This window comes from Trichosurus vulpecula, chromosome 9, assembly GCF_011100635.1.
Source record: "Trichosurus vulpecula isolate mTriVul1 chromosome 9, mTriVul1.pri, whole genome shotgun sequence".
NCBI classification, from domain to species: domain Eukaryota; kingdom Metazoa; phylum Chordata; class Mammalia; order Diprotodontia; family Phalangeridae; genus Trichosurus; species Trichosurus vulpecula.
This window is the reverse complement of record NC_050581.1, coordinates 185,999,999-186,027,805: the sequence shown is the minus strand read 5'-3', so window position 1 is coordinate 186,027,805 and position 27,807 is coordinate 185,999,999. Positions and strand designations below refer to the sequence as shown.

The 27,807-nt window shown below is 40.5% G+C and overlaps 1 protein-coding gene across 7 annotated transcripts in view; it reads left to right on the top strand.

The window, feature by feature from the left end:
- The window catches only part of LOC118831913 (sarcolemma associated protein), a 150,357-nt gene that overhangs the window by 108,167 nt on the left and 14,383 nt on the right, over nt 1-27,807 (top strand). For 2 of the 7 annotated variants that reach the window (XM_036739391.1, XM_036739392.1), the window contains exons 11-16: nt 4,778-4,837; nt 10,449-10,529; nt 10,844-10,903; nt 20,956-21,078; nt 22,265-22,339; nt 26,303-26,623. In XM_036739391.1, coding sequence (XP_036595286.1) covers nt 4,778-4,837; nt 10,449-10,529; nt 10,844-10,903; nt 20,956-21,078; nt 22,265-22,339; nt 26,303-26,623 — 720 coding nt within the window. The remainder of the gene's footprint in view (nt 1-4,777; nt 4,838-10,448; nt 10,530-10,843; nt 10,904-20,955; nt 21,079-22,264; nt 22,340-26,302; nt 26,624-27,807) is intronic. The other 5 variants (XM_036739394.1, XM_036739395.1, XM_036739393.1 and 2 more) reach the window with 4 other exon arrangements.

Genomic DNA, 27,807 nt, shown 5'->3' with positions numbered 1-27,807 from the left:
GAGGGGACAGGTGAGGGAGAATGAGTGAATCTTGCTCTCATCGGTTTTGACCTGAGGAGGAAATAACATACACACTCAATTGGGTATCTTTCCCCATAGGAAAGAAGGAGAAAGGAGATAAAAACGAGGGGACGATAGAAGGGAGGGCAGATAGGGGGAGAAGGTAATCAAAAGCAAACACTTTTGAAAAGGGACAGGGTCAAGGGAGAAAATTGGGTAAAGGGGGATAGGAAAGGAAGGAGCGAAATATAGTTAGTCTTTCACAATATGAGTATTGTGGAAGGGTTTTGCATAATGATACATATGTGGCTTATGTTGGATTGCTTGCCTTCTTAGTGAGGGTGGGTGAGGAGGGAAGAGGGGAGAGTATTTGGAACTTAAAGTTTTAAAAGCAGATGTTCAAAAAAAATATTTTTTTGCATGCAACTAGGAAATAAGATATACAGGCAATGGGGCATAGAAAGCTGTCTTGCCCTACAGGAAAGTAAGGGAAAAGGGGATGGGGGAGTGGGGTGACAAAAGGGAGTATTGACTGGGGAGCGGGGCAATCAGAATATATGCCATCTTGGAGTTGGGGGGATGGTAGAAGTGGGGAAAAAATTTGTAATTCAAACTCTTGTGAAAATTAATGTTGAAAACTAAATATACTAAATAAATAAATAATGATTTAGAAAATGAAAAGGAAACAATTTTCAAAAAAAAAAAGTGACAGGGATCTGTTTAGCTGTCGTTTTTGCTTTTAAGCTTTACTTCATTCTCTCAGGGGAATGAATCTACATTCTTGTCACAAGCCTTTATCTGACTTAGGCCTTTAGATTCATCTATTCTTGATGGTCAATATGTATACCTTCAAAATAATTTTTAGAGGCTACTCTTCTAGAAAATCATCAAAGATATCTGGATTCCAGTCCTCGCTTTTGCACAAGCTTTTCCTTCTAAAATTCTTTGGCTCACTAATGGATGTACATGAGAGATGGAGCAAACAACAAAGAAAACTAGATGAAGCTTTCTATACAATCTTTCCCTGCCATTTCCAGACTTTAAATCACCAAGTGCAGAAATTCAGAACTGTTTGTCATTCAAAAAGCATTTAATCATTCAATAAACATTCAAAAAAATTATTTTATTTCATTAAATATTTTCTAATTACATATAAAAAATTTAACAATCATTTTTAAAAATGCTAAATTGTCTCTCTCCTTCCCCTTGGCCCCCTCCTTGGGAAGGCAGACAAAATTTAATTTTAATTATATATTTGAGGTCATATAAAACATATTTCTATATTAGCCATGTTGCAAAAGAAAACAATAATTAAGTTTAAAATATATTTCAATATGCATTCAGTTTATCAGTTCTCCCCCAAATTTCCACCTCCACTGTAAAAGCTCTTCCTTGTGTGCCTCTTTCATGTGAGATAATTTTCCTCATTCTTCTTCTCCCTTCCCCCTTCTCCCAGGGCATCCCTCATTCTTTCCTCTTCATTTGTTTTTACATCATCCCTACATAATCAACTCACTCCTACATCCTCTTTCTATGTTGCCAAATAACATCTGGTCCTGTGTCCATTACTAGCACAGGGCTTCCTAGTAATCTCTTTCTGACTAGTTGTCTTTACCATTTCTGGCTTGAGAGTTCCCAAAGCTCCTGCTGCTTCTGTCTCCACCACCTTGTTCCATCCCTGCTGTTTCATCCACGTGCGCCCTGGGCCAGCCTCCTCCTGCATCATAGATTTCCTTTTCTGACCTCCTATGTTATCTTGAGCTAGAAGAATGTCTCACACTGACTGACCTTTTGCTGGCTCTGCCACTCCAGAATTCTATTTGATGCATTATTTTAAAGTTGTTTGGAGGGGAAAGTTGGGAAGGCTCAGCTGAGGGTGCTTTCTCTAGTTTGCCATCTTGGCTCCACCCTAGAAGTCAACAGTAAACATTTATAAACACTACTATGTGCCAGACACTGTGCTTAATATTGAGGATACAAAGTGAAGTGAAAGACAGTTCCTGCCCTCAAGGAGCTTTAAAGTTTAATGGGGGAGACAATAAACAAATATATACAAAGCAAACTATATACAGGATAAATAGCAAATAATTAACAGGAGGAAGTCCCTGAAATTAAGAGGGATTGGAAAAGGCAACTATTAATAACGTTTTGTGGAATATTTTTCTTAGGAATTTTTATGTCTGTGACATACCAGGCTCTCACTACCACCATTTAAAAGTGGCTTTGTCTGCTCCTCTTGATACAGCATTGTCTAATGGTTAGAGGGAGGGACTTAGAGTCGGGAAGAAGGATGTTAAAATCCCCCCTTAAATTACCCTGGGCCAGTAACTACCTCTGTGGGCCTCTGATGACCTTCTGGCTCTAACTCAGTTGTTCATGTTTTCTAGAAAATAATGTCAGTCAACTTTTCTCTTATGAATTTGAATTCCTCCACTTAATAAAACAGGACCGTCTCTTTTTACAGTAGGATTTCTGTGTTCTCTCACTCGTCTTATGCTCTGGAAAGGTGGGCATTCCTTAAAGTTGATCTTTTTCTTCACCATCTTTTTTTCTTTTTTTTTTTCTGCATTTTTCCCCTTGAAAACTTTGAGCACTCCTCTGTTATCAGCAGTTTTCTCATTCTGGATAGGCTCCTAATTTTCTTTCTGTAGTTCTGACTTCTTTCCCAAACTAAGTGCTCCCTTTTCTAGTAGTGATTCCTTTAATTTATCCACCTGAATGGTCCTTTAATACCTCAGACCCAACACTTCTGAGGAGTAGCCCCTCATTTCTCTGAGTCATTCACGCTTGACAAGTGATTACCTTCTTATACTAAAATAACAAATGCTTAGATGTTTAAAACCTCCAGTAGACAAATGAATCAAATATTTGCTGAGTTCTTGAAGTACAGTTTTTGCCGTTGTAAGGTATTTTCTCGTGTCTTCGTATTACTGACATTCTACACACCTAATTTTATTGTGCAATTTGAAAACGTGCTTTTAAAATGGAGGTTGCAGTGTGGCTGGTGGATAGAGGGCTAACACAAGGAGACTTGTGTTCCCGTTTCATTCCTGATACCTACTGGCTCTGTGACCCCAGGGAAATCACTGAAGCTCTTGGGGGCCCCTGGATGAGACATGTAACCTTTGCATGCCCAAAGCAGCTTTCTGAAACTATGAGCTGTGATCTCCATTTGTGGAGGGGTTTTCCTAGACCAGTGAAATCACAGGCCCAAATTTAACAAGTGCTCACTAAACTCAAGCCATTGTGCTAGGCTCTGCCCATGCCCCCTGGGAGTGTGCTTTCGGCTGGAGGTGGGGGGACATACTACACATAAACTAAATACAAGATAATTTGATTAAGAAGAGAGTACCTAGCAACTAGGGGGATGCTTAAAGCCATCCCTGAGTCTGAGCCCTGAAGGAAGTCCAGGATCCTGAGGGCCTCCCGTTAGGAAGAGGGAGGGGAAGCATTTCTGATAGTTGGCACAATCTTTGTCTCCAAGGCAAGAAATGGAGTTGGAGATTCAGGAATCAGAAAGCATAACAACACAAAGTGAATCTTGAAAGTTATGCTAGAGCCAGACTGAGAAGCACTGAAATGGCAGGAAGAGAAGCAGTCAGGTGTAACTAAAGGTTGTTGAGCAGAGATGTGACTTGATCACATACGTGCTTTAGGAGGATGAGCAGGGCAGCTCTGTAGAAGGTGGATTTGAGGAGGCTAGGACAATATCCCAGGTAGAGCTATGGAAAGCCTGAACTAGCATGGTGGTAGTGTGAGAGAAGAGAAGGGGACAGATGTGGAAGAGAAATCCACAAGGCATGGCAACAGATGAGGGGGTATGAGAGGTGAGAGGGAGAAGAGTGGTCAGATTGCAGGCCTGAATGAGTGGAAGGATGGAGCCTTACCCTCAACAGAAACTGGCATGTTTGAAGGCGTGGTTCTTGAGGGATAAGAAAAGATAAATTTTGCATGTGTTGTATTCTTCTTTGAATAAAATCATAACATTCCTAACATTCTAAATAGGTCCAGAATTTGAAAAGTCATTCCCTCTTCATCTTTCTTTGTCCAGTGCATATGTGTACAAATTAGGCAACTCAAAAACTTCTGGTGAAATAATTTTGGTTATATAAAAGGAATTATGCCTTCTAAGGGAAGCTGATGTATAAAAATCTGATCTTAAAAATAATGAAGTTGTTTCCTTCACTAAAAAAATGGGCAGAAATGTGCTTAATAAAAAGATTCCTCCTATTTCCTTTTGAATAGCCATCTTCCCTTATAAAATCATTTAACTTGGGACAGTTACAGCTTTTGTTCAGCTCCCTGAGCACAACTATATTGGAGAAAGTGGAACAAGTATAGCCTATTTAGTCTTAACTTGTTGGCCCTGAACTTTTTCACTTAAGAGACCTTTTTTGGAAATATTCTTTCGTTAACGTAATGCCTTTAATTTATTCTTAAGCTCTTTAAAAAGCAACTGTGGGGGGAAAAAAGGCACCTTGTTAGTCACCTTTCTGGAAGCTTTTAATCTAGTGGAAACCCAATGAAGAAAAAAAAGAAAAGAGAATATTTCAAAATGTTTCAAAATGTTTTTACCTCCTGTGTTTTAAACAAGAGTGCAGTTGCTTGGTCATTGTCTAAATTGCTCTGCCAGCCACAAGTTTTTGTTTGAGCTTGGTAATAAGTATGAGTAATATTATCAGCTTTAAATTTGGTCATGGAATGTGAACTGCATAGCTGTGGACAGAAAGGCTCGTTCAATTTGAGCTTGGATGGTAACATTTATTTTCTTTGGCAGACAAGCTCATAGACGAGGGGCATCTAACCAAAGTGGTCGAAGAAACAAAGCTTTCAAAAGGTGAGCTTTTTTGCGGTTTATTTTTACTTCACTTTTGAGAGTTCCTTTAATAGTAAAAATTACTGTATATATTCTGAAGTTCATGACTGTCTTAACCCATTATTGGTTTCAAACAGGTTATTAAAGTAACAGGAGCCAATGAAAGCATTAAATCATGTTCCTGCACCAGTTGACATTAGGATAATCTTTCTTTTGGAGTCTAGTTATTTCTTCTTCCATAAAAAAAATATGTATATACCTTATTATTAACTAATTGTTTTAAAAGTAATTATTTTATTTGCATTAGCCACTAAAGGCTAGAATTTTTTCGGTTTGAACTCACTTACTATGAGATTTCATCAGCTTTTGTCCAGTTATGAGTTTCCTCTTCAGATCAGAGCCTTCATTTTTAGCCCATGATTATAAAATCCTTCAGCAATTTGAGCACAAATCATAATGAAATTAACTGTATTATCTGCTAACAAAAAGAGAAAAAATTGTTATAATTTAAGATCGTGTTTTTTAAATGTTACTTTATTTGAAAATTTACTAATGCTTAAATATTTAAAAGTTGATTTTTATTTCAAATGTGTAGCCTTTTATTTTCTTAACTTTTATAGGCAAGCAATACCATATTTGGGAAAAGAATGCATATGGCCCTCGTACCTAGCATCATGCTGGCATACAAGGCTTGGGTTTCAGAATAGTGAACTATTTTTAGCATATATGGTAGTTTATTTCCTCTTGATGGGTAATGAGAACAGATTTTAAAATAGCTTTTACTTCATCTTCTTAAAAGCTATTGAAATTAAGTTTGTTTGAAAGCCTGACACTTTAAAAGGGAAGGACAAACCTTATTAAATCTTCAGGAAAAATATCCTGCTGCTTAATGTTTTGGTGTGACAATTGCATGGAGTGGCTTGAAGTATGCTTTGGGCTCATTACTGAAAACAATTAGTACAGCCTTAAGAGTAAAGGCTTATCAAAAACTTTTTAAAATTCTCACCAGCTTTCAGAGTTTGACTAACTTAGTTCAGTAGTGTTGCACAGATGAATCTAATGGAAAGTAAAACTGAAAACCCAAGGTTCAGTGTTAGTGGGCTAGAAGGTCATACTGATGACCCTGTTATGTCTAATTTTCTTATAGACCTTGAACCTGGAAGTCTGTGCTAATCTGCATGGTAGAATTGGCATCTTGGGCATTCCTTTCTAGTTTAAAAGAATTTGAGTGTATATACAAAAGTCAAGCCAAGTCAACAGGTATTTATTAAATGCCGACTATGTAGCAGGTGCTGTGTTAAGCATTGGGGATACAAAGAAAGACAAAAACAGCCCCTGCTCCAAAATAGCTCACCGTCTAATGGGGGAAACAGTGTGCTTCTAAAAGGTTACCTCCCAAATTCCCCCCCCTCCCTTTTTTTACAAGAAAGTTCACCTACAGCAGAATGACAGAAGTTGCTTAATATTCAGAAGCCCAGATTGACCTGAGATAAGCATAAATGATGTATGTGCCCACTTGTACTTTTATCCTTGAGAGTGATCAATCTCATAGTATTAGAAGGTAACCCGCAGCCAGAATTTTAGGTTTCTCTTTACTGGTGTCTTTGTTCTCAGTATGCCCATGTGATGGGATGTCAGTGCTATAATTGTCCCTATTTAGAAGTCAGCTTAATTAAGCAAACTTTTATTACGAGAAGGTCACAAAGTCTTTGACGTTATGAATTATTGCTTTTCTTCTCGTCCCTGTGATTCTAAGACCCTGGCTTTCACTGTACCAGCTCTTATTCTCACTTGAACCCCATCCCCTACTGCCTACTTCCTTAGTCCTGTTGCCTGCAACCTTTCCTCTCACATTTCCATTCCAGATTTACCTACTCTCTTCCACTGCGCTCCCTGAGATGGCTATTCTGTTGCCACAATAAACTCATTTTCATCCTTAATTTTCTCCTTTTCTACTCCCTTCATCTTCTGGCTCTCATTGTGGCAGCCTCCTGATAACAAGCCATCCCTGGCCACCCTTTCCTGCACTGGCTGTACTCGTATGCCTTGACTCAGTGGTCAAAGGAGGAGAGTCAGTGTTTTCCTTGCTCCCTGGTGCCACGTCCAGACCTTCCTCTCCCACTGTCACTCGGTAGCCTCTCCATCTTTGAGGTTCATTCATTCCAGCTTTATGACCCAATCAGTTACCTACCGACTCCCACGACACGCTCCTTCCTTCCTCAGTGAATCCATTGTCTGACTCACCCTCTTTCTCTCTACCCCAACTCCAGCCCTCATACTGGGAGATTTCAACACAGGTGCTTCTTTGCCCTTATAAACCCTATTAGTCTACACAGATTTTGTGACCTGCATGTCCACTCTTCCCCAGCTACACACAAAAATGGACATGCCTTTGATTTTGTCATTGCTCACAAGTGTTCCACTTCCATGTTTGTGAACTCCCAAACCCTCATTTGACCATACTAGTTTTGCATTCTGTCATTCCTTTTGCCTTAAAGTGCCTGACCCTCTTCCTCCTCGCTGTGCCCTCAGGGCTCTCCCAGGCCTTCACTCCTGCACTGCTGCGTTGCTCCTCCTTTCTTAACTTAAAGCTTTGGTGGTTCAGTTCCATCTACACTCAGTCCCTTGCCACCTGAACCCAGCAGGGGGTTACTGTTCACACTGGCTGATTCACTACTGCTGCAGCTTTCTGGGAGTGTTCTCTGTGTCAGGTTTCTCCACGCTCCTGCACATCTTTCCCTCAGCCGCCAGGGGGATCTTCCTGAAGCCCACCCCAGACCGTATCACCTTTCTCTTCCGTAGACCCTCGGTTTGGCATCAGAAGTGCTTTCTAACTTGCTGTCTTACTACTTTTCCAATCTTAGTGAACTTCCTTCTTCTCTATATGGTCTGTGATGCTTGGACACCTGCTTCCTTGCTCTTCCTCTAACGCAGCTCTCCCCCCTCATCTCAGTGCCTTTTCAGTAGTTGGTCCCCAGGCCTGGAATCCTCTTCCTTCTACTGATTTCCCTGGCTTCCTTGGCAGCTCAGCTGCTGCTGCTGCCCTAATTATGGTCCCTTCCTGGTGTGATTACTTGCCATTCACATTGTCTGTGTCCTGCGTACGCTCAGCCCTTTGCGTGGTGTCCCTACCCCCACTAAATTACACGCCCTTTGATGGAAGGGGACTTGTCTTTGCCTTCTGTCTCATCCCCTGTTGTGGCACAGTGCCGTCATTGTGTCTCCAGTGCCTGCTGCGGTATCTTGCATGTAATAAGTACTTAGAAAAAAGGTTAGTTGAATTGAATTTGGTGACTTAACACTTGAAATTCCATTTACCTTAACTGACCTTCCATGCAAATTGACTCTCTTCGTTTTCATACATTTTACAGATGCCTTTTGTCTTTGCCTTGCAGTCATTCCTATCTTACTTGTTGATCTCCCCTTTGTGACGAAAAAAAAAGTCAAGAAATGAAACCCAAAACAGGGCCCAGTCTCACGCTGTCTACTCTGACCAGTGACGGGGTGTGTGTGCTTCATAATTTTTTCTCAAGGACTCTAATTAGGATGCTTTTAGTGATCTTCTCTTCATGATATTGTAGTCCTTGTGTATCTTTTGTTCTTTTGGTCATTTTTAGTGCAAAATAATACTCAGTTGTGTTGATGTGCCGTGGTTTTTCGGCCATTCCCCAGTTCTGAACACCGCTTTGGATCATGCTCTGCTGTCACCAAGGGCTACTGTGAACATGGTGATACATACCTTTGCTCCCCATGCCCCAATACTGCAATGCTTTGTATCGAAATAGGATCATTGATTGAAACGTAGGAGCCGATTAGTCACTTTGGTTACATAATTCTTCATTTAAATCCAGAGTCGTCAGTCCGCTTCCCAGCTTGTCGTTGCACCTGGCTTCCCATAGCCCTCCAGCATCAGACATCCCTCTCTTTTGTCATCATTGTCAGTTTGCACAGAATGAGGCGAAACCTCAGTGTTTAGTTTCTTTTCTTATGAGTTATTTGGAGCATGTTTTCCTGTCAGTCAGTAAGCAGGTATTTAACACCTCTGTGTCAGGGATTGTTCTGAGTGCCAGGCATATAAATGTGACACAAGTGGAACACCTGGGTTTTCAAGGATGCATTCTGTTGGGGGAGACAGCATGTATTTTTATTAGTATATGGAGAATAAATGCACAATAAGACGGGAGCTCACTTAAAGCCGTGGGGAATGTTCTGGGAAGGCTTGGTATAGAAGGTTGAGCCTCGCTGTGAAGAGAGAGAGTGAGTGGACGAGGCAGAAACGGGGAGTGGGGTAGCATACATCTCAGAGGAATAGAGAGCAGGCCGCGTGGTAGAGGGAGTAGGAAGTGAAGTCCAGCAGGACTGAGGAATAGTTGGGTTCAAATAGCTTATCCTCATGATACCTCTGGAAAATAGGTACTATGGCCATCGTGCAGATGAAGACATGGAGGCTGAGAGAGTGAGGAAGGCTTCTCCAAGGTTATGCACTCAGTAAACGTCTGAGGAAGGATTTCAGCTCCAGGTCCAGGGCCCTGTGCATTAGGCCACCTAACACGCTAACGTGCAGAATGGCAACAAAACGCATAAAATGTCTGGAAGTTAGTTTATGAAGCACACTCATTTCCAGCAAAGGTTAAAGTTACAAAATTCTCCTTAAATAAAATTCTCCATCATAATAAGAGTGACAAGTGGCCCTGGCTTCATGAACTGGGAGATTTGAGTAAGATGTCATTTCGTTCAAAATCTTTTTTCAGAAGCTAAATCTTTGTAGAACAAAATATTTAAAACAAAATTCGTTGCCAGTAACGTTTGCAAAACTTCTCAGCCTGAAGTTAGTGAAGCTTTGATTTTTTTTCTCTGAAGGATGGAAATGGAGAAAGAAGGCGTCTCTGCTACATGATGCCTCTAACTTGACTGAATCAGTCAGAGTGGTCCTTGGAAGTGTGGGAGTCATTTCCGTTTCCTAATCTTTTTAGAACTTTCACTTGAGCAACTCCATAGAATGAGCCCTCAGCCCTAGTAGAGAATCCAGAGTCATGACTCTCACATGACTAAGTTTAGACACTTAGTATCTCCTTTTATGAGCTTCTCCTGAGAACATGAATTACAATGATGCTCTCCTTAAAAATTTTTAAAATGCTGCTTATTTATGCAGTTCTAAACTGAGTTGACTTTAAAAGGAAAGTGTTCTGAACTTCAGTTTTTGTTTTTTTTTTCAGTTTGTAAATAGATTGTACCAATGCATTTTCACCCTTCTGGCTTTTGCTTTTTATTTATTAAGAGTCAGGGCTTTTCATCCATGTTGTTCTGCAAATTTGGTTCTTTTGTTGTGGTGGTTTTCTGACTACTTTAGCAAAGTGAGTTTTATGTGGCATTTCACTTGGCAAGGGTACAGCTTTGAGCGCAAGTCCCGGCTCTGTGGGCTCGAGCTCTGAGCCACACTAGTGTTTAATATTAGCAGTGACATTCCATTTTGGAACAGGGCTGCGAAAGAAGGAAACCCAGAAGCTGCTACTAATTTAATGAGTTCTATAGATAGCAGAAGACTTGGAGGACTGCTGGTATAAAATAAGTTTTGCCTAAATGATTTGATGTTAGTAGGTTTTTCCTTTTTCCCCCCCTTTTTTTCCGGCAGAGAATCAAGCAAAAGAAAAGGAGTCTGATTTGTCAGATACTCTTAGCCCGAGTAAGGAAAAGAGCAGCGACGACACCACAGGTAAGTGTTGATGTGGTGTGTGCAAATGTGTTTCTTCATTAAGGACTTTTAAGGTTACATAATATGTGTCAGGATAATTGAAATTTCTTTCATGTTAAAGCTATATAGTTCCATGAGAAGTGTCATAATTTATAGAAACAAGTCATTCTCTACATAAAATTTTGGGACATTTCCAGCTAGTTGATTTGAACTCTTTAACAAAGAATATGTGTATACGTTTTGCTCGTCAGTTATTCCTGGTTATTTATTTTAATATTGTTAGCTTGGCTGCTGGTGGTCTGAATGCTGTTATTAATAGTCATTTTCTTCCACAGACGCCCAAATGGATGACCAAGATCTAAATGAACCTCTTGCTAAAGTCTCTCTACTAAAAGGTAGTTTTAATTTTTTCCCTAGCATTTTAAATTATGGCTTTAGATGATTCACTTTACAAACAAAATATGCGAAGTTTTTGTGTTAGTTTTAAAATATTTGTCAAAACGTTACAGTAAAGTTAGGTGAAATAGTGAAGGCTAGAATTGAAAACAGCATCTTAGTTCCATGTCTAAAATTAAATATTTAATTGTCAAATGATAGGCTTGGGAAACTACGAGGTGGCTTAGTCTCCTCGCGAAAGCAGGGAGAAGAGAAAGGCCGTTCAGTTGCTCTGCTTCCTCACAGGCACATGCTGGTGCTCACGCTCTGCTCTCGGTAGAAATCCCAGACCTTTGGAGCTTCTGTTCCACAAAGCCTGGGGTTTTCAGACTGTTAGTCCAGGGTAAAACCATGTCTCAACCCCACCTTCTCCCCTACCCAAAACAACAACAGCAGCAGCCACCACCACCCACCTCATTAGGCCCTTAGAGCATCTTTCCCCTTGGCAGGCTCCCCCTTCCCCCATCAGTGTGTCTGAGCCCCAGGGCTTGTTTCTTTTGTGGAGGTTCACTACAGTTCCCAGTTTCATTATAAGTGAAGAGAGACCACTGGGAGTCGGAATAATAGAGGGAGACCCTCCTTAATTACCTTGGGGGAAGCCCTGGAGCAGTTCGCTCATACCTATTTTAAGCCAAGGTTAAAACTAGGGGAGAGGAAAGGGAAAGCCTTGCCCTTGTGTAGAGCTGTCACCCTGTGCTGATGGAATATCGCTTTGTCAGCAGTTAGGAAAGCCTTTTTAGAAGCTTGATTTTTCACAACACTCTTTTGAATTAGTTGCTGACTGGCTATAATGAAAAATGTCAAAATTAGAAGCATTTGTATGTCAGAAATGTCTGGCTCCTGGAATTGATCAGTAGAGCTGTGATCTGTAGGGAGCAGTGGGGTTTTGGTTTTGTTCGTTTCTGCTTTCCGTTAAGCTATGTAAGTTGTCGAAAATTATGTATTTGCTTTTTTTATTCGGAGTGCTTGTTAAATTTTGGACATATACAAGACTGATTATACTTTGTAGTTTGTTTTGTAATTAGCTTCAGTGGCTGGCAGCATTTTTCTCTTAAGGTAAAATTCTAATTAATTAGGCCAGAATATTAGTTTTAAGAGATAATAGGTAATAGAAAGGAGTTACGTCGATCTGATTTCTTTTCTGCCTTCCTCCATGGACTCATATCTAGTTTTCTTCACTTTTTTATGAGCACCCAGATGTTTTATTTAATTGCTGTGATTTTGATGATTAAAAAAGAAGTTTTAAAGTTAATGAATATGTACTTCCAGGCGTAAATATAATACTTATGGCAGTCATTTTTTTCCAAATTTGGGGCCATTTTCATTTTAGTGAGACCTATGAAAAAAGAAAAAAAAAAGAAAAATTGAAATATAACCATGAATTTGGCCTGAGAAAATAAATTTTGAATCACTAATGTGTCCTCAGCTCATTGGATTCAGTGCTTGAATCCAATGCCTTCCTGGTAGAGCTTTAATACAGTATCCATGGTTTGTTAAAACTGTCTATAAATGGTAGCTATTAGGTTTTGTTGGTGGGGAAAATGTAGATGTTTGTGATGGCATTGGCCTCTTGGTGAAGCTTGTGAATCCTAATTTTAGCTGCTTCTCCACTAGTCATTCTTAACAAAAATGATAGTACATCTCTATCCACCTTTCTCATCTAGGGGGTCTTTCTTCTGTACCCACTGACCCAGTGAGTGTACATACTCTTCCCAGTAACATCTCTACCTTTGAGGCTTATTCTAACTGTTCTTTATATTACGTGGTCCACCTCTCTGTTGCTGGCATCTGCCAGTCTCTGACATCTACCCTCTTATACTTCCCCTCATCTTATATTTCTTATATCATTTACCTTCTTCTTATATTTCTTTTTCTATTTTCAGTTATTTGATTTTATTCAAACACTTATGGTTGTCTTATAATCGTTGATTTCTGTTTGGTTCTCATTTTCAAGGAGTTCACTACTTGGGTAAAGCTTTCTACTTTCTCTTCTAAGTTACTTGTTCTCCCTCCATTTCTTTCCTCCAGAGCTTCTATTCTAATTGTTAACCTCTTAAAATCTGTGAGGTTCAGAACACGGAAACCTCAGGGCACTTACATCTCAGGACACAGTGCCAGAGACCTCGGAGGGCTTGGGTGCCTGGACTGTACCATTCTGACCACCACCATACCCTACTGGTTGCTGCCATTCCCCTGGGCTTCCAAAGCCTCCCTGGGAGGAAGAGACTTTCTGGCTTCTGCAGACTTTCCTTGTGCCAGGGGCCTCTCCCCTTGCCACTTTTAGACACAGGGTCCTGTAGTCTGCACAGATTTCTGGTCCCTTTGGAAAGCTCCAACTTGTTTGCCTACACTAGTATTTCCTTTGCTGTTGCCCACAAGTTTCTGGCTAACTCCTGGCACAATTCTAGGACCGAAGAGGCCCCTGATTGTAGTTTCTTACTGAGTTTTTTTTTTTGTTTTTTTTTTTTGATGATTATTCAGGATAATGAAGATTTCAGGTTTTTGCTGGCATAAGTGGGAACTGGGCAGTCTGCCTCCTTTAAGGCAGCTTGTCTTGGACAGACGTCTCTCTGCATTCTCAAGGAGTTGAGTACCTGGCTTGAAGTATTCTTTGGGACTCCTCCACATGTGTATGTCAATATCCTTGAGATCACCCTGCTTTTCAGGTGTTCTCAAACCTCTCCCCTTCACTTCAGCCTCTTACAAGGTTCTCATAGTCACCCCCAACTTCTCAGCCTCGGTGAACTCTGGATTCGTTCTTTCACATTAGAGCCTCCAATACTTCCATAAATATTTACTGAACAGTAGCTATGGATGCTGCCTAGTGCTGGACACTCACTGTCTGTTCTCTCTCTTCATCGTGCCCTTGAAGAGCCCCTCTAACCCTGCCTCTTCATCCCCTCTCTTCTGGCTTCTCCTGCTTCATTCCTGGTCTTCCTTTGTGATTGTTCAGTACAATTGTGCACTGCCCTCCAACCTTGAAATGCCTCAGCCCCTTTGCTCATCACTGACTGTCCTGCCAAACTGCAAACCTGGCCTCTTGCCCCTTCTCTAACCAGATATTGCAACCTCCTTACTGTGAGCACTACCTCCAGCAATGCCTGCAGGTCACAGCCTTTTAATAGTGTACATTTGAGTCTATGCCATGAATTTCAGGAAAAATGATCTCCTAGTTTGCTGGTCTCTGTTCATGTGTCTCAAGTATCATTTCTGTTGAGAGATTAAAAGACAGAGAATGTCATCTTTGTGTGAACCTTTAAGCAGGGTCTGTAATTCTTGGTTTAAATGGTGGGATGAACCTGAAAAGGCCTAGAATATCTAACTTGTACAGTCACGAAGAAGAGAATCAGTTTTTCTCTTGTTATAATTTCTTATTTTTTAAAAGTATAATTTCAGTCACATGCATTCTTATCTTGAGTGAATATAGAATGTCTTGGGAAATGCAACTTAACTGTATTTATCCTTATATTTATTTTTGACTATATTTAGAATATTATTTTTAATTTTCTCATGTAGATGCCTATAAAATAAAGTTTTGCAAGGCAAAATTCCTAGCATAGTGCCCTACGCATGATAAATACTGCAACCAATTTAGCTCTGTGTAACTTAAAGCATAACCGATAATTCCTTGTGAGTGTGATCTCCTCATAGGTTTTTTTGCCTTTTTGGTGTCGTTCACTCATTTTTCAGGTGTGTCCAGCTCTTTGTGACCTTGGCAAAGGTACTGGAGTGGTTTGCCATTTCCTTCTCCAGCTCTTTTTACAATGGGGAATTTGAGGCAAACAGGGTTAAGTATCAGACAGCTAGTTAACTGTCTGAGGCTGGATTTGAACTCATGAAGATGAGTCTTCCTGACACAAGGCCCAGCACTCCAACCACCTTGATTCCTTTTTACCTTTAAAGGAGAGGACACCTGATCCTTAGCTGTGAACTGTAAGCATCCCAAGCTCTGTCCAGCCACTTCCTAAATGTATGTCATTGATCTTACTGTGAATGAGTCAGTGACAGCGTGATTGCTTTAACTTGTCATCGATACTAGAAGGACATAATCCATATTTATGGACATGTGTATAAAAATTCAATGGATTTGGTCCACTCTGCAAGAGTTACTTCCTTTGGATAAAGTATTTGCCTTGCCCTTTCAGTGCCAGGACTGGGGCCCTGTGAGCCCTGTGTGGTGGGAGTGGAACTAGGCGACAGCTCACTAATAAGGCATTTTCCCACATAAATATCTGAAGCATGATGAGTACTCATCCAACCCTGGTAGTGCGTACAAATGGTGACATTTTGACCCTTGTTTTTCTAAGTAAAGGATCTACCAACATTTATTGATTTGCATATGGTCATTTGTATTGGTTATATTCATTAAATTGTTAGGTGAATATTTTGGTTCAGTAGATTCCGTTTTTTTATGTCTCAAGAATGTGTTTGGACTTATAGTATTTGGGTAAATATCATATGATAATTTGTTCCAAATAAAATGCATGTTTTGGAAAGTCTTAGTAAAGTGAAGAACAGCGTGTGTTTAATGATTCTAGTTTGCAGATACGTTAGGTAGAATCATGACTGAGATAGGTACCATACAATAAAAGCCCGTTACTGTTAGCCTGAAAGTGAAGTGTTAGTCTTTTCTTTTCCCGCAATATCCCTCGTATTGGAGGAAACAACTTACCTATAGAGTAAGCCTTATAAGGGCACTGTGTTTTAAAAAAATAAAATCTTTAGTGGTATCATAATATAAAATACATAATTACCAATTAGTGGTAATTATTCATTCTAGGCTCCTTTTAATTTACAAAAGGATTTATGGTAGATCCCTTAGCATGCTCCTCTAGTATTTTTAAAAAATAATTTAATTTATAAAGACTCAGTGTTATCCATTTTGGAAACATATCTGTTTTATACTAATTACAGTCAAACATTTGAGTTCCCACTTTGTGCTCTACATTGTGCCAAGCATTATGGGATATTCTGGAATTCACCTTCAAGAAGTTTACTGTTGGGTGGAGCTGAATGGTGAGCTCCCCTCTTAAACTCCTCTAAACAGATTTAGAAGATGCTCTAGACCAAATTCTGATGGTGAAATCCCAAGAAAAAGTCACAGTGAATCATTTTTCCAGCCCAGGTGGGCATAAACTCAGAAAGAATAGTCTGTGACCACCAGGGATGACTGTGGCCAAGAATGGAAACACCCAAAATGTTGTGGTGCTGAAGGAGATGCTGTGCACTGGGTAAGAGGAGTTTCTAGACTCATGCAAAGGCACCATAGGGTGCCTTAACAGGCGCCAATTGGCAGCTTTATTGTTCACTTTCTAGTTCTAGTTTATGTAGGCAGGATGGATTGAGGGAAGGAAACTGCACCCAGGGGTGGGTATTCTGGGATAGGGAGGGGCAGCAGGCCCATGGCTCTTCAGAAACAAATTAGTAGCTTTGTGAATCCCAGCCCAGGAGCAGAGCAGGGTCTCCCTTCCAAATTCTAGCCCAGCTTGCACCCTGAAGAGGAATAACTAGATCAGGTGTCCCAGACTGGAGGTCTATGCTTCAGAACCAGCAGAACTTCCCTCTGAGTCCAGCAGTATCTACTCTGGCTCAGACCTAAACCCAGGTCAGGAGCTTGTGGAGCTCGGGCCTAAGGGGAGAACCCTGAGAGCACTGAAAGCAACTCCCCAGCCTACTGTGTCCTTGAGATATTGGCAAAATACAATACTCAGTACCCCCAGAAAGCAGCAAAAGTACTAGCCTACATTTTCCCTCCAGAATTGTGCTGATCCTAGCCCTAAATTCAAATTTGAAGTCAGAAAGTAGGCTGAAAGAATGAGGAAACAAGAAAAAGGAACCCCACTGTAAAGAACTATACAGATAGCCCAGAAGCTCAAGACAGAAATACAGAAGAGAATGCCTTCAAAATGCATAGAAGGATGCCTCAGAGAAAAAGCCCAGCTTGAGCACAAACTCAACTAGAATTCCCAGAAGAGCTAAAACAAGAGCTTTAAAAAAAGAATTAAGATGTTTTTTACAAATAGAACACTTGAGGAAAAAATTGGAAAAGAAGTGAGAGCTGTGGAAGAACAAATTGGAAAGGGAATTGATAGCTTGGCCCAGTACATATGTAGCCTTGCCCAAGAAACAAACTCTCTAAAAATTAGGATGGACCAAATGGAAGCTAATAATTCCGTGAGGCAATAAGAAATAGTAAAATAAAACCAGAAGACTAAAAAAATAGAAGAAAATGTATCTCATAGCAGAAACAACTGACCTGACATACAGACCTAAGGATCACTTGCCGACTGGACTTCCCTAAACGCCATGACCAAAAAAAGAGCCTAGACATTATGTTTCAAGAAATTTTAAAAGAAAACTGCCTAAATCTCTTAGAACCAGAGGGCGAAGTAGAGGTAGAATCTGTCACATACTAAAAGAAACCCTAAAATCAAAACTTCCAGGAACATTATAGCCAAAATCCAAACCATCCAGGAAAAAGGAAAAATGCTGCAAGCAGCCAGGAAGAAGGAATTCAAGTACTGAGAACCACAGTCAAGATCACAATTTAGCACACTTTAGCAGCCTTCATTTTCAAGGAACAAAGAGTTTGGAACACGATATTCTGGAAAGGCAAAAGATACAGACGTATAGGCAAGAGTAGTTTCCCCAGAAAACTGGGATGTGGGGAGGGAGGAATGGACCATTAGTAAAATGGAGGATTTCTGAGCATTCCTGATGAAAAGATCAGAACTGTGTAGAAAGCTCGGAAGTTCAAACACAGGTGTTAAGAAAAACGGAAGTGGGTAAATAGGAACAAATATTCATAAGAGACTAAACAAGTATAAATTGCTTACCTTCTAGTATGGAGAGATGATGCAAATGTCCTCACTGAACCTTATTGTGATTGGGGGTCCTAGAGGGTATCTACATAGACAAGGTTCGATCTTGATCTTAAGAATGGGCAAGGGAAATACAGTAGGGAGGAAAGAAAGTTTAGGGGAAATTATGTCACATAAGTGCAGGGTGGAGTGGAGGAAGGTTCAGTCTTATCTGCACTGGTCAAATGAAGAAAGACTACATGCACTTGGGCACAGGGAAGGGGGAGAACAGGGAATTAGAGAGAGGGTGCATTTAAAAAGAGGTTTTGTTGTCGTTTGTGATCGTGTCCAACTTTGTGGCTCCATTTGGGGTGTTCTCAGCAAAGTTAATGGAGTGGTTTGCCATCTCCTTCTTCACTTCATTTTACAGATGAGGAACCTGAGGCACATGGGGTGAAGGGACTTATCCAGGGTCACAGTTAGGAAGCTATAGCTAGTAAGTGTCTGAGGTCGGATTGGAACTCAGGTCTTCCGGATTACAGGCCTATCCACCGTCCTAAGCAACACAAACTCTAGGGACGTGCAGAAATATTTATTACTTGTTTTGGGGTGGCAAAGAATGGGAACCTGAGGGAATGCTCTGCATTTGGGAATGCCTGAACATGTTATGGCACATCAAGGTGACGCAGTACTCTTCTGCTGTAGGAAGTGGTGAAGGGGAAAACTTGTATGAACTGATATAATCTGAATTTCACCGAATCGGGAATGGTAGACAGTGACAACAATATGGCAAAGACAATCAGCTTGGGAAGACTTTGGAGCTCTGAGCCACAATTCCAGAGGACTTTTCTATCCACCTCTTGATGGAGAAATGAAGTACTCAGAGTGTAGAATTAGCATACATGTTGGGGGAGACGTGGCCCAAGGAGAAATTGATTTTGCTTTCTCAGTTGAGGGGTGGGTGAAAGGGAAAGAAGGTGGATTTTTTCTGATTGAAAAAAAATAAAATATAATTTAAAAAACAAAGATTTTACTATCCAGTTGAGGAGTGTGGGGTATTTATGCATTTACTGGCAATACTGAAGGATATGAAAAATGAGTCAGATTCATCAGAGGAAGTTTCATAAAGGAGGTGGGACTCCCAAAATGGTTTGTATTTAGTTAGGTATATGGGGAAGACCTTGCAAACAGTTGAAAAGGATCAGCAAAGAGATAGAATGAATCTGACCTTAAGATAATAAAGAGATAGTTTAGGTCTATACTTAGGGCTGCCATGAACTTCAGAGGTTGAGCTTCAGCAGGAGATTAAGCCTTGTCTTTACTATTTATTAGGCAGGTAATTTGCCTGTGCCTTTGTGGCCTTCCCTGTGAAATGAAACCCTTTGCAGCTTCGACACTCTGGCTTGCTGAGGGAAGACTTGGACTCCAGTATTATTGTACTTCATCACCACTGATGTGTTTTGTCAGCTCATGAAAATCAAATCATGTTGGTGCTATTTATGACTAAAACCGTGTGACAAATATCATGATTTTGAGGTCTCCTGGCCATCCTCCACTGCCAGCGGCTCATTGTTCTTTTGGAGAGGAGTTCTTCTCCTGGTTCGGTCTTCCTCTTCTAGAGATAAGACCGTAGGACTCAGTAATTCATTGGCTGGGAGAGGGAAGAGTAAAAGATGGACAACAAAGTTGTTGGGTTTGGAGAAAAGGTTAGTCATGTATACATAGTCCTTTCTGGGTTGGTTTAGGATACCTTTAAAATTCTTAGGAACCTTCGAGGCCATCTGCTCCAAGCCCTTGTGTAACAGAAAAATGCAGATTGTCCTTGTGGGCGTCACTGAGGACCATCAGACATTCCCTTTTGGCTCTTGTTTGTTACTCAGCACGTTACACCAGGTAACCCACGTCTCATCTGACTACTTTTTTTTAAATTTCAAATTTTAAATGATGACACTCTGCCAGTCTCCTGACTAAGTAATTAGATAAAAAGAAATCCATTTTGAACTACTCAGGAAGCCCTGAATTCAAGTCCCACCTCCAACATCAACTTTGCTGTGTGACCCTGGACAAGTCCCCTGACCTCCTAGAGCACCTGGGCAACCTTGCCAGGCTGCATTGCAGGGAGGCTCTTCCCCGGGGAATTCCTCATCCGGTAACATCACGGGTCTTGTCCCAGCCCCTCGGCAACAGTCATCTCCACAGCTTCCAGCTGGGATCTTGGGTGTTACAACTTGGAGGGCCTGTGTTCCAGATGAGGAACCTTGAGGGAGTCTAAGGGAGGAAGGGTAGAGGCAGAATGTGATCAGGCCTTGGTCCCTTCACTCCGGTGCCTCTTCCCTTCTTTGATTTTCCCTCTTCTTTTAGCAGAGCCACCCACAGTGGTTAGGACGTAAAAAACCATTTTAGATGAGTAGAGTTTGCAGATAAAACTGCTTCATGACTCGAAACTTTCTAAAATGCATTACCTAGTTTAAGAAATCTGTTAGGGCAGCTGGGTGGCTCAGTGGATTGAATACTGGATCTGAAAAAAGATCTGAGTTCAAATCCAGCCTTAGACTGACTAGCTGTATGACTCAGGCAATCACTTAAATTACTGTTGTTGTTGTTGTCAGTATTAATGTGTCCCCTTTTGCTGCTGTCATATGAACGCGTTCATTATTTTCTGCTGCGATACAGTGATCTTTCCAGGGCTTTCTGTACTATCTAAGACTGCTGAGCCCTCTCCCTGTTTCACATGCCATGCCTGCTTCTGCGCTGCCCATTGGGCCTGCTCCCCACCCCCGCTGCCACTTCTGCCAGCCACCGTGTTCTTGGGGGCATATTTTATCGTTCTGATGCTTTGACATTGATGGTGCTTGGCACAAACAGCCATGACTAGCTAAAAATTGCTACTTCCTCCCCCCCTTTTCTTACTGGTCGCATTTCATTGTCTAGAATCTTCTGCACTTGCCGCTCTTTTTAGGGTCCAGAGTGCTAGACATAGAATAGCCAGATGATGAAGATGTTACTGTATTTTGTTGCTGTGCTATGCTAAGATACGCCTAACTGGATAAAAAAGAATGCACTGATAATTTACTTTTAACTTACAATTAACTCATTGTGAAGACGTACTCCAGCTAACTCTGCACGCCTAACAGGAAAGAGGCTGCTTCTCCTTAGGAGTAGAGGTGAATGTGTTGTGCTAACTTTGGCTTTAAACCCCGTGTTTTTATCAGATGAATTGCAGGGGGCCCAGTCTGAAACTGAGACAAAGCAAGACATTCAGCATCTTCACAAGGAGTTGATTGAAGCTCAAGAGCTAGCTAGAGCGAGTAAACAAAAATGCTCTGAACTTCAAGGTGAGACCGAGATCGATTTGCCTCTTCAGTGGCCATGTTAACAATGAGATGATGAAAGAAGAAAACAGATAGGAGAAAGCCTTCTGTTTTCAGCCAGTTAAGACTTGGTCCGATGACCTGTTCTAAGTTACTGTAGCCAGTCTTCTAGGCCATATCTGGGAGAGAAAATGAGTACTCCCTCTGATTCCTTATGCCTAAGTGAGCCCTCTAGTGATGCAAAACTCTAAAAGTCTTCAACTAGCCGTGGCCATGGCCCCTCCTCTTGTCACATGTTCCCATCATTAACTTTGCTTCCCTGCCATTGATTAGCACTTCATAGAAGATTATAGAGAGGTATGGAGTAGGCCATGGAAACAGCCTCCATGACAGCCTTTCAAGGGGAACAAGGAAATTCCTGTCATTGCTGCCTTGTCTTTCATAATTAGTAATGTTTTTAGAGCTGTATTCTTCCAAATGCTTCCAAAAAGTGTTAGATTAAAATGAAAGGCTTGTAAATCCCGTTAAAATTCCTTTTAAGGGACCATACATATTTTTAATGGGCAAATCATAAATGAGCATTGACTAAGCAAGCCACTTGCCTTGCTGTATGTCTTTTAAACGTCTGCATGTCAGTGAGTATATCACACTTGTTATGTGCCCAGCACTAGGTTGATCTCTAAATGCATATTGTTATTTCCAGTTTTCCGAACTTAGCTCTTTTACTTATGAGAACAAGGAACAATTCTCTTATTTCCATTATAAACAGCACACATCTTTGAAACATAGTTTCATAAACTTTAATACTTACTGAATCAATCTGGTTTTTCTGGCATCAAATTCATACCAGCTCAACAAAACAGAGGACTGAGATCTGAAAAAGCAGAACACAAAGTAGAAGCCCGAATGAGTACCCCAGAAGAGTGGTACACACAGTGTCCTGGGGGGAGGAAGGACAGATCATTGCAGATGAGGAGATCAGGGACGGGCTTTGTCAGGAAGGAGCATTGGCCTGGTCACTGACTACTTTGTTCATGTGCTACTAAAATGTTGAAACTGCTTGCCTAACAGTCGAGATTGGTGACTTAACTTTGGTTTCCTACAGTCAACTTTTGAAGGGCATTTCACTTAGAAATGTTTGGCTGGTCAGCTCCAAGATTGTTTACCATTTAATATGTTAAACTAGGTATATTTTTGCTTCCACTTTTAGCTCTTTTGGAAGAAGAAAGAAAAGCCTATCGAACACAAGTTGAGGAGTCTGCAAAGCAAATACAGGTTCTTCAAGGTATGAAGCAATTTGTTTGAAGGTGAGGGGCAGTGACAACTGATCACCGTCTCTTACAGCCTTCTCTCCTGCTCTTAGCCTACTCTGACCATAGCGGAATGATGTACAGATTTTATCTCAAAAGGGGAAAAAGACTTCACTTAAGCATTACCAGTGTTCTTGTAATTATTTTTGGAGGGACGTGGGATGTGAAAAGATATTTGAATTTTTTTGATTTGTTTTGTTAGGTGAGCATTTTTGCATGGTCACTCTCACGGAATAGGTACTATTGTATTATAGGGAACCTTAAGGGCCACACTGTTCACAGGGAATCGCTCTTCTGTGAAGGATATTATCTGTAATGGTTTCGGATATTGTCTATAACCATGGTGAACAGCTTTGTTTTATGCCGCATTTGATATTTGTGATTAAAGAAACACTAAATGAATGAAAATACATGATGCCAGACTCTTGATATGCAAATAAATGGGTGTTTCATCAAGTTATTCAGTATATGAATCTTGTCAAGACTAATGTCTAGTTGGACAGCGATCTAGGCCAGAATTGAATAGGAAGAAGAGAATAGATTTGGTTGTTTAGTAAATGTCTCAGTGTTTTTGTTGATCCTAAGCAATTGCTCTGACATAAATAAAAATAAAAAACTTTATTTATTATTATTTTATTATTTTCGTCTTGGTGCTGTGAATCATGAAATATCACAGTCTTCATACTATCAAGGTTATTGGTGACCCAGAGGTCAGTGGCATGTGTTGGATTTTAATAGGCATCAAGATATATGACAATTGATGATTTAAGCATAAAAAGTGAATTAAAAGACAACAAAATACAGAATAGGCAATAGAGCACAGAACCAAAGATAACGGGACAGGTGAGGGACTTCGCTGATGCCCATCTATGATGAAGGGTATAAAGGAAGAATTCCTGCATATTATGTAGATCTTATAGGAACACGGATGGAAGAAAACAGATAGAAATCACACACAGTGAGACACTACAGATGAGTTTCCATTGCTAACATTGTAAGGCAGTCCTTATCATCATTGCAAGACCACTGAGCCCTTGAGGTTCTGAAATAAGAAGAGAGGTTATCTGGATTAGATATGGGGCACTGAATAGTCATGTGGAGTAGCATAAAGTTTTTCTGCCAGAAGAGTCAGAATTAAAAAAAACATCTTGACAAGCCAGAACAGTGGACTAAAAACTAATAAGAAGAGATCGAACAGGGATCAATACAAAGTTTTAAACTTCCGAAGTACAAGTTGGGGGGGGGGGCTAGAGGAGAAATGGATATGGCCAATCAGCAGTTCAGCACACCATAGTAGTAGTAGTGGTTAGAGAAATAAACACAAAAACAAAAAAGTTACTTAGCCTAAGGAGCTTAACATTTTTTTTGGGAACAGAGAGAGGTGCCACACATTGTGATCACATAAAGTAAAAGGTGATTATAAGAGGAGAGGGAGCACTACCCATTTGAGTTTCTAGGAAAGGTTCATAAAGGAGGTGGTGCCCAAGCTAAGCATGGAATGCAGAAAAGGGTTCTTGGTGACAGAAACGTGGAGGTTCCATTCCAGGCATAGAATATGATGTGTGCAGATTCACGGGCGGAGAGAGTGGAAAGTTAAGTTCAAGGAATGGTTTGTATAGGACATAGGATTTGTTGGGTAGAAATGAGGATAGGTTGCAGCCCAAGTGTGGTGAGAGGTCAGTCCCAATCAGGTGGAAGAATTTGTGGTTTGATTTAGAGAGAAGTAGTCACACTGAAGTTTGCTGATCAGGGAAGGCACTTAAACAGCTTTGTGGAAGATAGATAGGAGAGAGTGACAGAGAAGCTAATTAGGAAACTAGCCCTGTGACAGTGGGAGTGGCGAGAGTTTGGTAGCTGATGGATAGGGGAAGGTAAAGGGAGCGAGGTCACAGATTACTTTTAGGTTCTGAATCTCTGTGACTAAAGAGATGAGAAGATGTTTTTTTAAAAAAAAATCAGGTAAAAAAAAAATCAGGTAGTTTTGAGGAAGGAAGAATTTGGAGACAAAGATGATGAGTTCACATTTGGACAAGTTATGTTTAATTGGCCACATAGTATCCAGCAAGCAGAATTGCAAATATAGGATTTGGAGTTGAGAAATATTAGGTCTAGGCTATGGATTTGGGAGCCAGGTAAATAGAAATAATATGAGATCATCAAGAAAGGAGAAGTTTAGAGAAGAGAACCCCTAGACAGCTTTGCATGGATGGTAAGTCATACCAAAGGAGCCTGAAAAAGGAGCATGAAGACAGATGTAGGTGAGAGTTGTCTTGGAATCAAAATCACTGTCAAGCAGCAGGGATGTCAAGAATCATGAAGAGTAAGGAAAGGTCATGGGACATAACGGTTATTATGTCTTTGGCAACGTTTGGGAGCCTAGTATCATGAACACTTGAAAAAATATTTTGACAACCCTTGGTTTATTTAGAGAAGCGATTTTAAAATTTAGATGACAAGAAGTTGAGAAATAAATTGGCAGACGGGAAGTAGAAGCAGAAAGTATAAACCCTTTCTTTGGGTTTGGCTTTTACTTTTACTTTTGACTTTCGAAAGGTTTGGCTTTGGCTTTGAGAAGGAAAGATGCAGGACAGTAGTTTAAGGGAGGCAACATGTTGTAACAAGTGGAAAGTTACTCTGGTTTTGGAGACTGAGAATTTGGGTTTAAATCTCGACTCTGTTGCTTAATATCTGTATGATTTTGGCCAAATCACTTCTTTGTAAAATAAGGGGATTGGACTCGATGACCCCTAAGGTACTTCTAGCTCTAAATGTTTGATCTCTTGTGAAGAATGGCAGGGTCAGATAAAGGTGGGTGTGTGTGTGTGTGTGTGTGTGTGTGTGTGTGTGTGTGTGTGTGTGTAAATGACTGATTAAGGAAGAGCCTTGAGTATATTTGTAGGTTGCTGAGAAGGATCCAGAAGATACGGAAATTGAAGATCTGAGGGAGAAAGAGAATAAATGAGTGAAAAATTAATTATGTGCCAAAGACTGTACTGTGTGCTGGGGGCAGGGATAGAAAAGGGATAAAGGTCAGAGGAGCAGGGTACAAGGGCAAAATTTAGGCAAATCTGTTTTTAAAAGAAAAGTGATAAAGTCACTGCTCTCTAGGAGCTCACTAGGTTTTATCACTGGGACACTGCATGTGTAGAAGGGTTCGGTTACATGACAGATGGAAAGAAAGAAGCAGTGGGTTTTAGGGTACAGCAGTAGGACAAAAGTCATTGCATCTCCTTTAATGCCATTTCCATCTATCAAACCACACATACCTGTTTCTGACTTGAACCATTTGACAGACTTTGGTGGTGAGAACATTCTTTAGGTCTTCATTACCTGTGGCTGACAAGGAGACAAAGGTTGTAGCATGTCCTAGGTATGGTATCTAGAGGGTTTGCGTGCCACCTCCCTGTCCCCCCCCCCCCACGCCCCGGACGGGTGGCCTGAGTGACCCCACTGTTCTTGGTGCTCTTGGATGATTGCTCTTCGGCAGCCTCCCAGGGAATCTGAGGAGAGGTGTTAGCCACAATTAAGCCCACCTCTTGTCTCTCTTGGTATTCTGCTGCACTGTCTTTTCCCTGCCTTAATTGAAGTGTACTAGTGTTTTCCACCTTTGCTTCTTGATACCCCACTATTGATGATCTTATCCATTTGAGCTTACTCTTAATCAGAAATTTGAGTAACCAAAGCTTTATATAGGACCGCAGTGTTGTCTAGGGCAGGATGGAATCTTCCCTTGCTCTTCTCCTTTTTAAAAACAATAACCTTGGAATTAGGATCATCATGGAGGACTAAGTGCCTTTCTACAGTATCTTTTTGTCCCTTGGTCAGAGAGAAAATACTGAGCTAGGTGGACCACAAAATCTGTGCCAATCTGGCCGAACTTATCTTCTGAATTTCGTTACTGTAGCCTAAGAAAATAATAGACGATATCTTTTTTTTAGCCCAGTTGCAGAGGTTACATACTGATATGGAGAACCTTCGGGAAGAGAAGGAAAATGAAATCACAAGCACGAAGCACGATTTGCTCAGTGCCCAGGATGAAATTCTGCTGCTTCAACAAGTAGCAGACAAGGCTGCATCTGAACGGGACATGGACGTTGCTTCCTTGCAAGTCGAGCTTCAGAAGGTTAGAGAGGAGCTGGAGCGGTGGCGGAAGGCAGCCTCAGAGTATGAGAAGGAGATTGTCAGTCTGCAGTCCAGTTTTCAGCTCCGGTGTCAACAATGTGAAGACCAGCAGAAGGAGGAATCCTCAAGGTTGCAAGGTCAGTCAGTGTGTCGGTCACCAGGATGGAAGACATGTTAATCATGTTAATAGGCACATAAAAATCTTTTTTCTTTACATTTCTTTGTAATACAACATCTATCTTTACTAAAGACACTAGAAAACATAGGAATAAATAGACCCTACCTAAATGTAACTCGTATGTATCAAAATCAAGACCCAGTGTTACATGTTGTGACAATAAATGAGACACCTTTCCAATAAGATCAAGTGTAAAGCAAAAACAACAACTTTACCAATGTTGCAGGATAGGAAATAAATCCACAGAAGTCATTAGCATTTTGGTTTATTACCAACGAAACCCAGCAGGAACAGATAAAAAAATTCCCTTTAAAATAACTACATTATGTATAAAATACTTAGGAGTCTATCTTCTAAGATATACATAGATACTACATAATGTGGCTACAAAATTCTTTCAAGACAAATCTAAATTATTGGAGAAATAATAATTGCTCATGAGTTAGGTTAAGCCAATATAATTAAAACGGCAATACTTTATACATTAATTTACTTGTTCAGTGCCACACCAAATTACTAAAGAATCTACCTTATCGAGTTAGAAAAAAATCAAAAGGTCAACAGTGTCAAAGGAAATTTTTTAAGATGTGGGATGGAAAGAGGTTCATCAGATTTATAGACTAGAAATACAAAGAAACAGTAATCCATAAACTCAAAGACCCCAACTATTAGGATAAGCATTCACTATTTGATAAAATTACTAGGAAAATTAGAAAATGTTTTGGCAGAAACTAGGTAGAGACGAACATCTCACACCACATGTACCATGCATCAAATAGATGCGTGACTTAGATGTAAAAGGTCACATTATAAGCAAATTAGAGGAACAAGAAAGAAATTGCCTTTCAGAACTGTAAGTAAGGGAAGACTTCATGGTTGAACAAGGAATTCAGAGGACCTCAGAAGATAAAATGGACAATTTTAATTATATGAAACTTAAGTATTTGCATAAACAAAGCCAATGCAGTTAAAATTATAAGGGAAACAGTTAATGGGGGGAAGACTTCTAGGAAATATTTCTGATAAAGGCTTCACTTCTAACATATATAAGGAACTGATTGAAACGTATAAGAATAAGGGCCTTCTTCAGTTGATAAATGATCAAAGGATATGAACAGGCAGTATTCAAAGGAGAAAATCCAA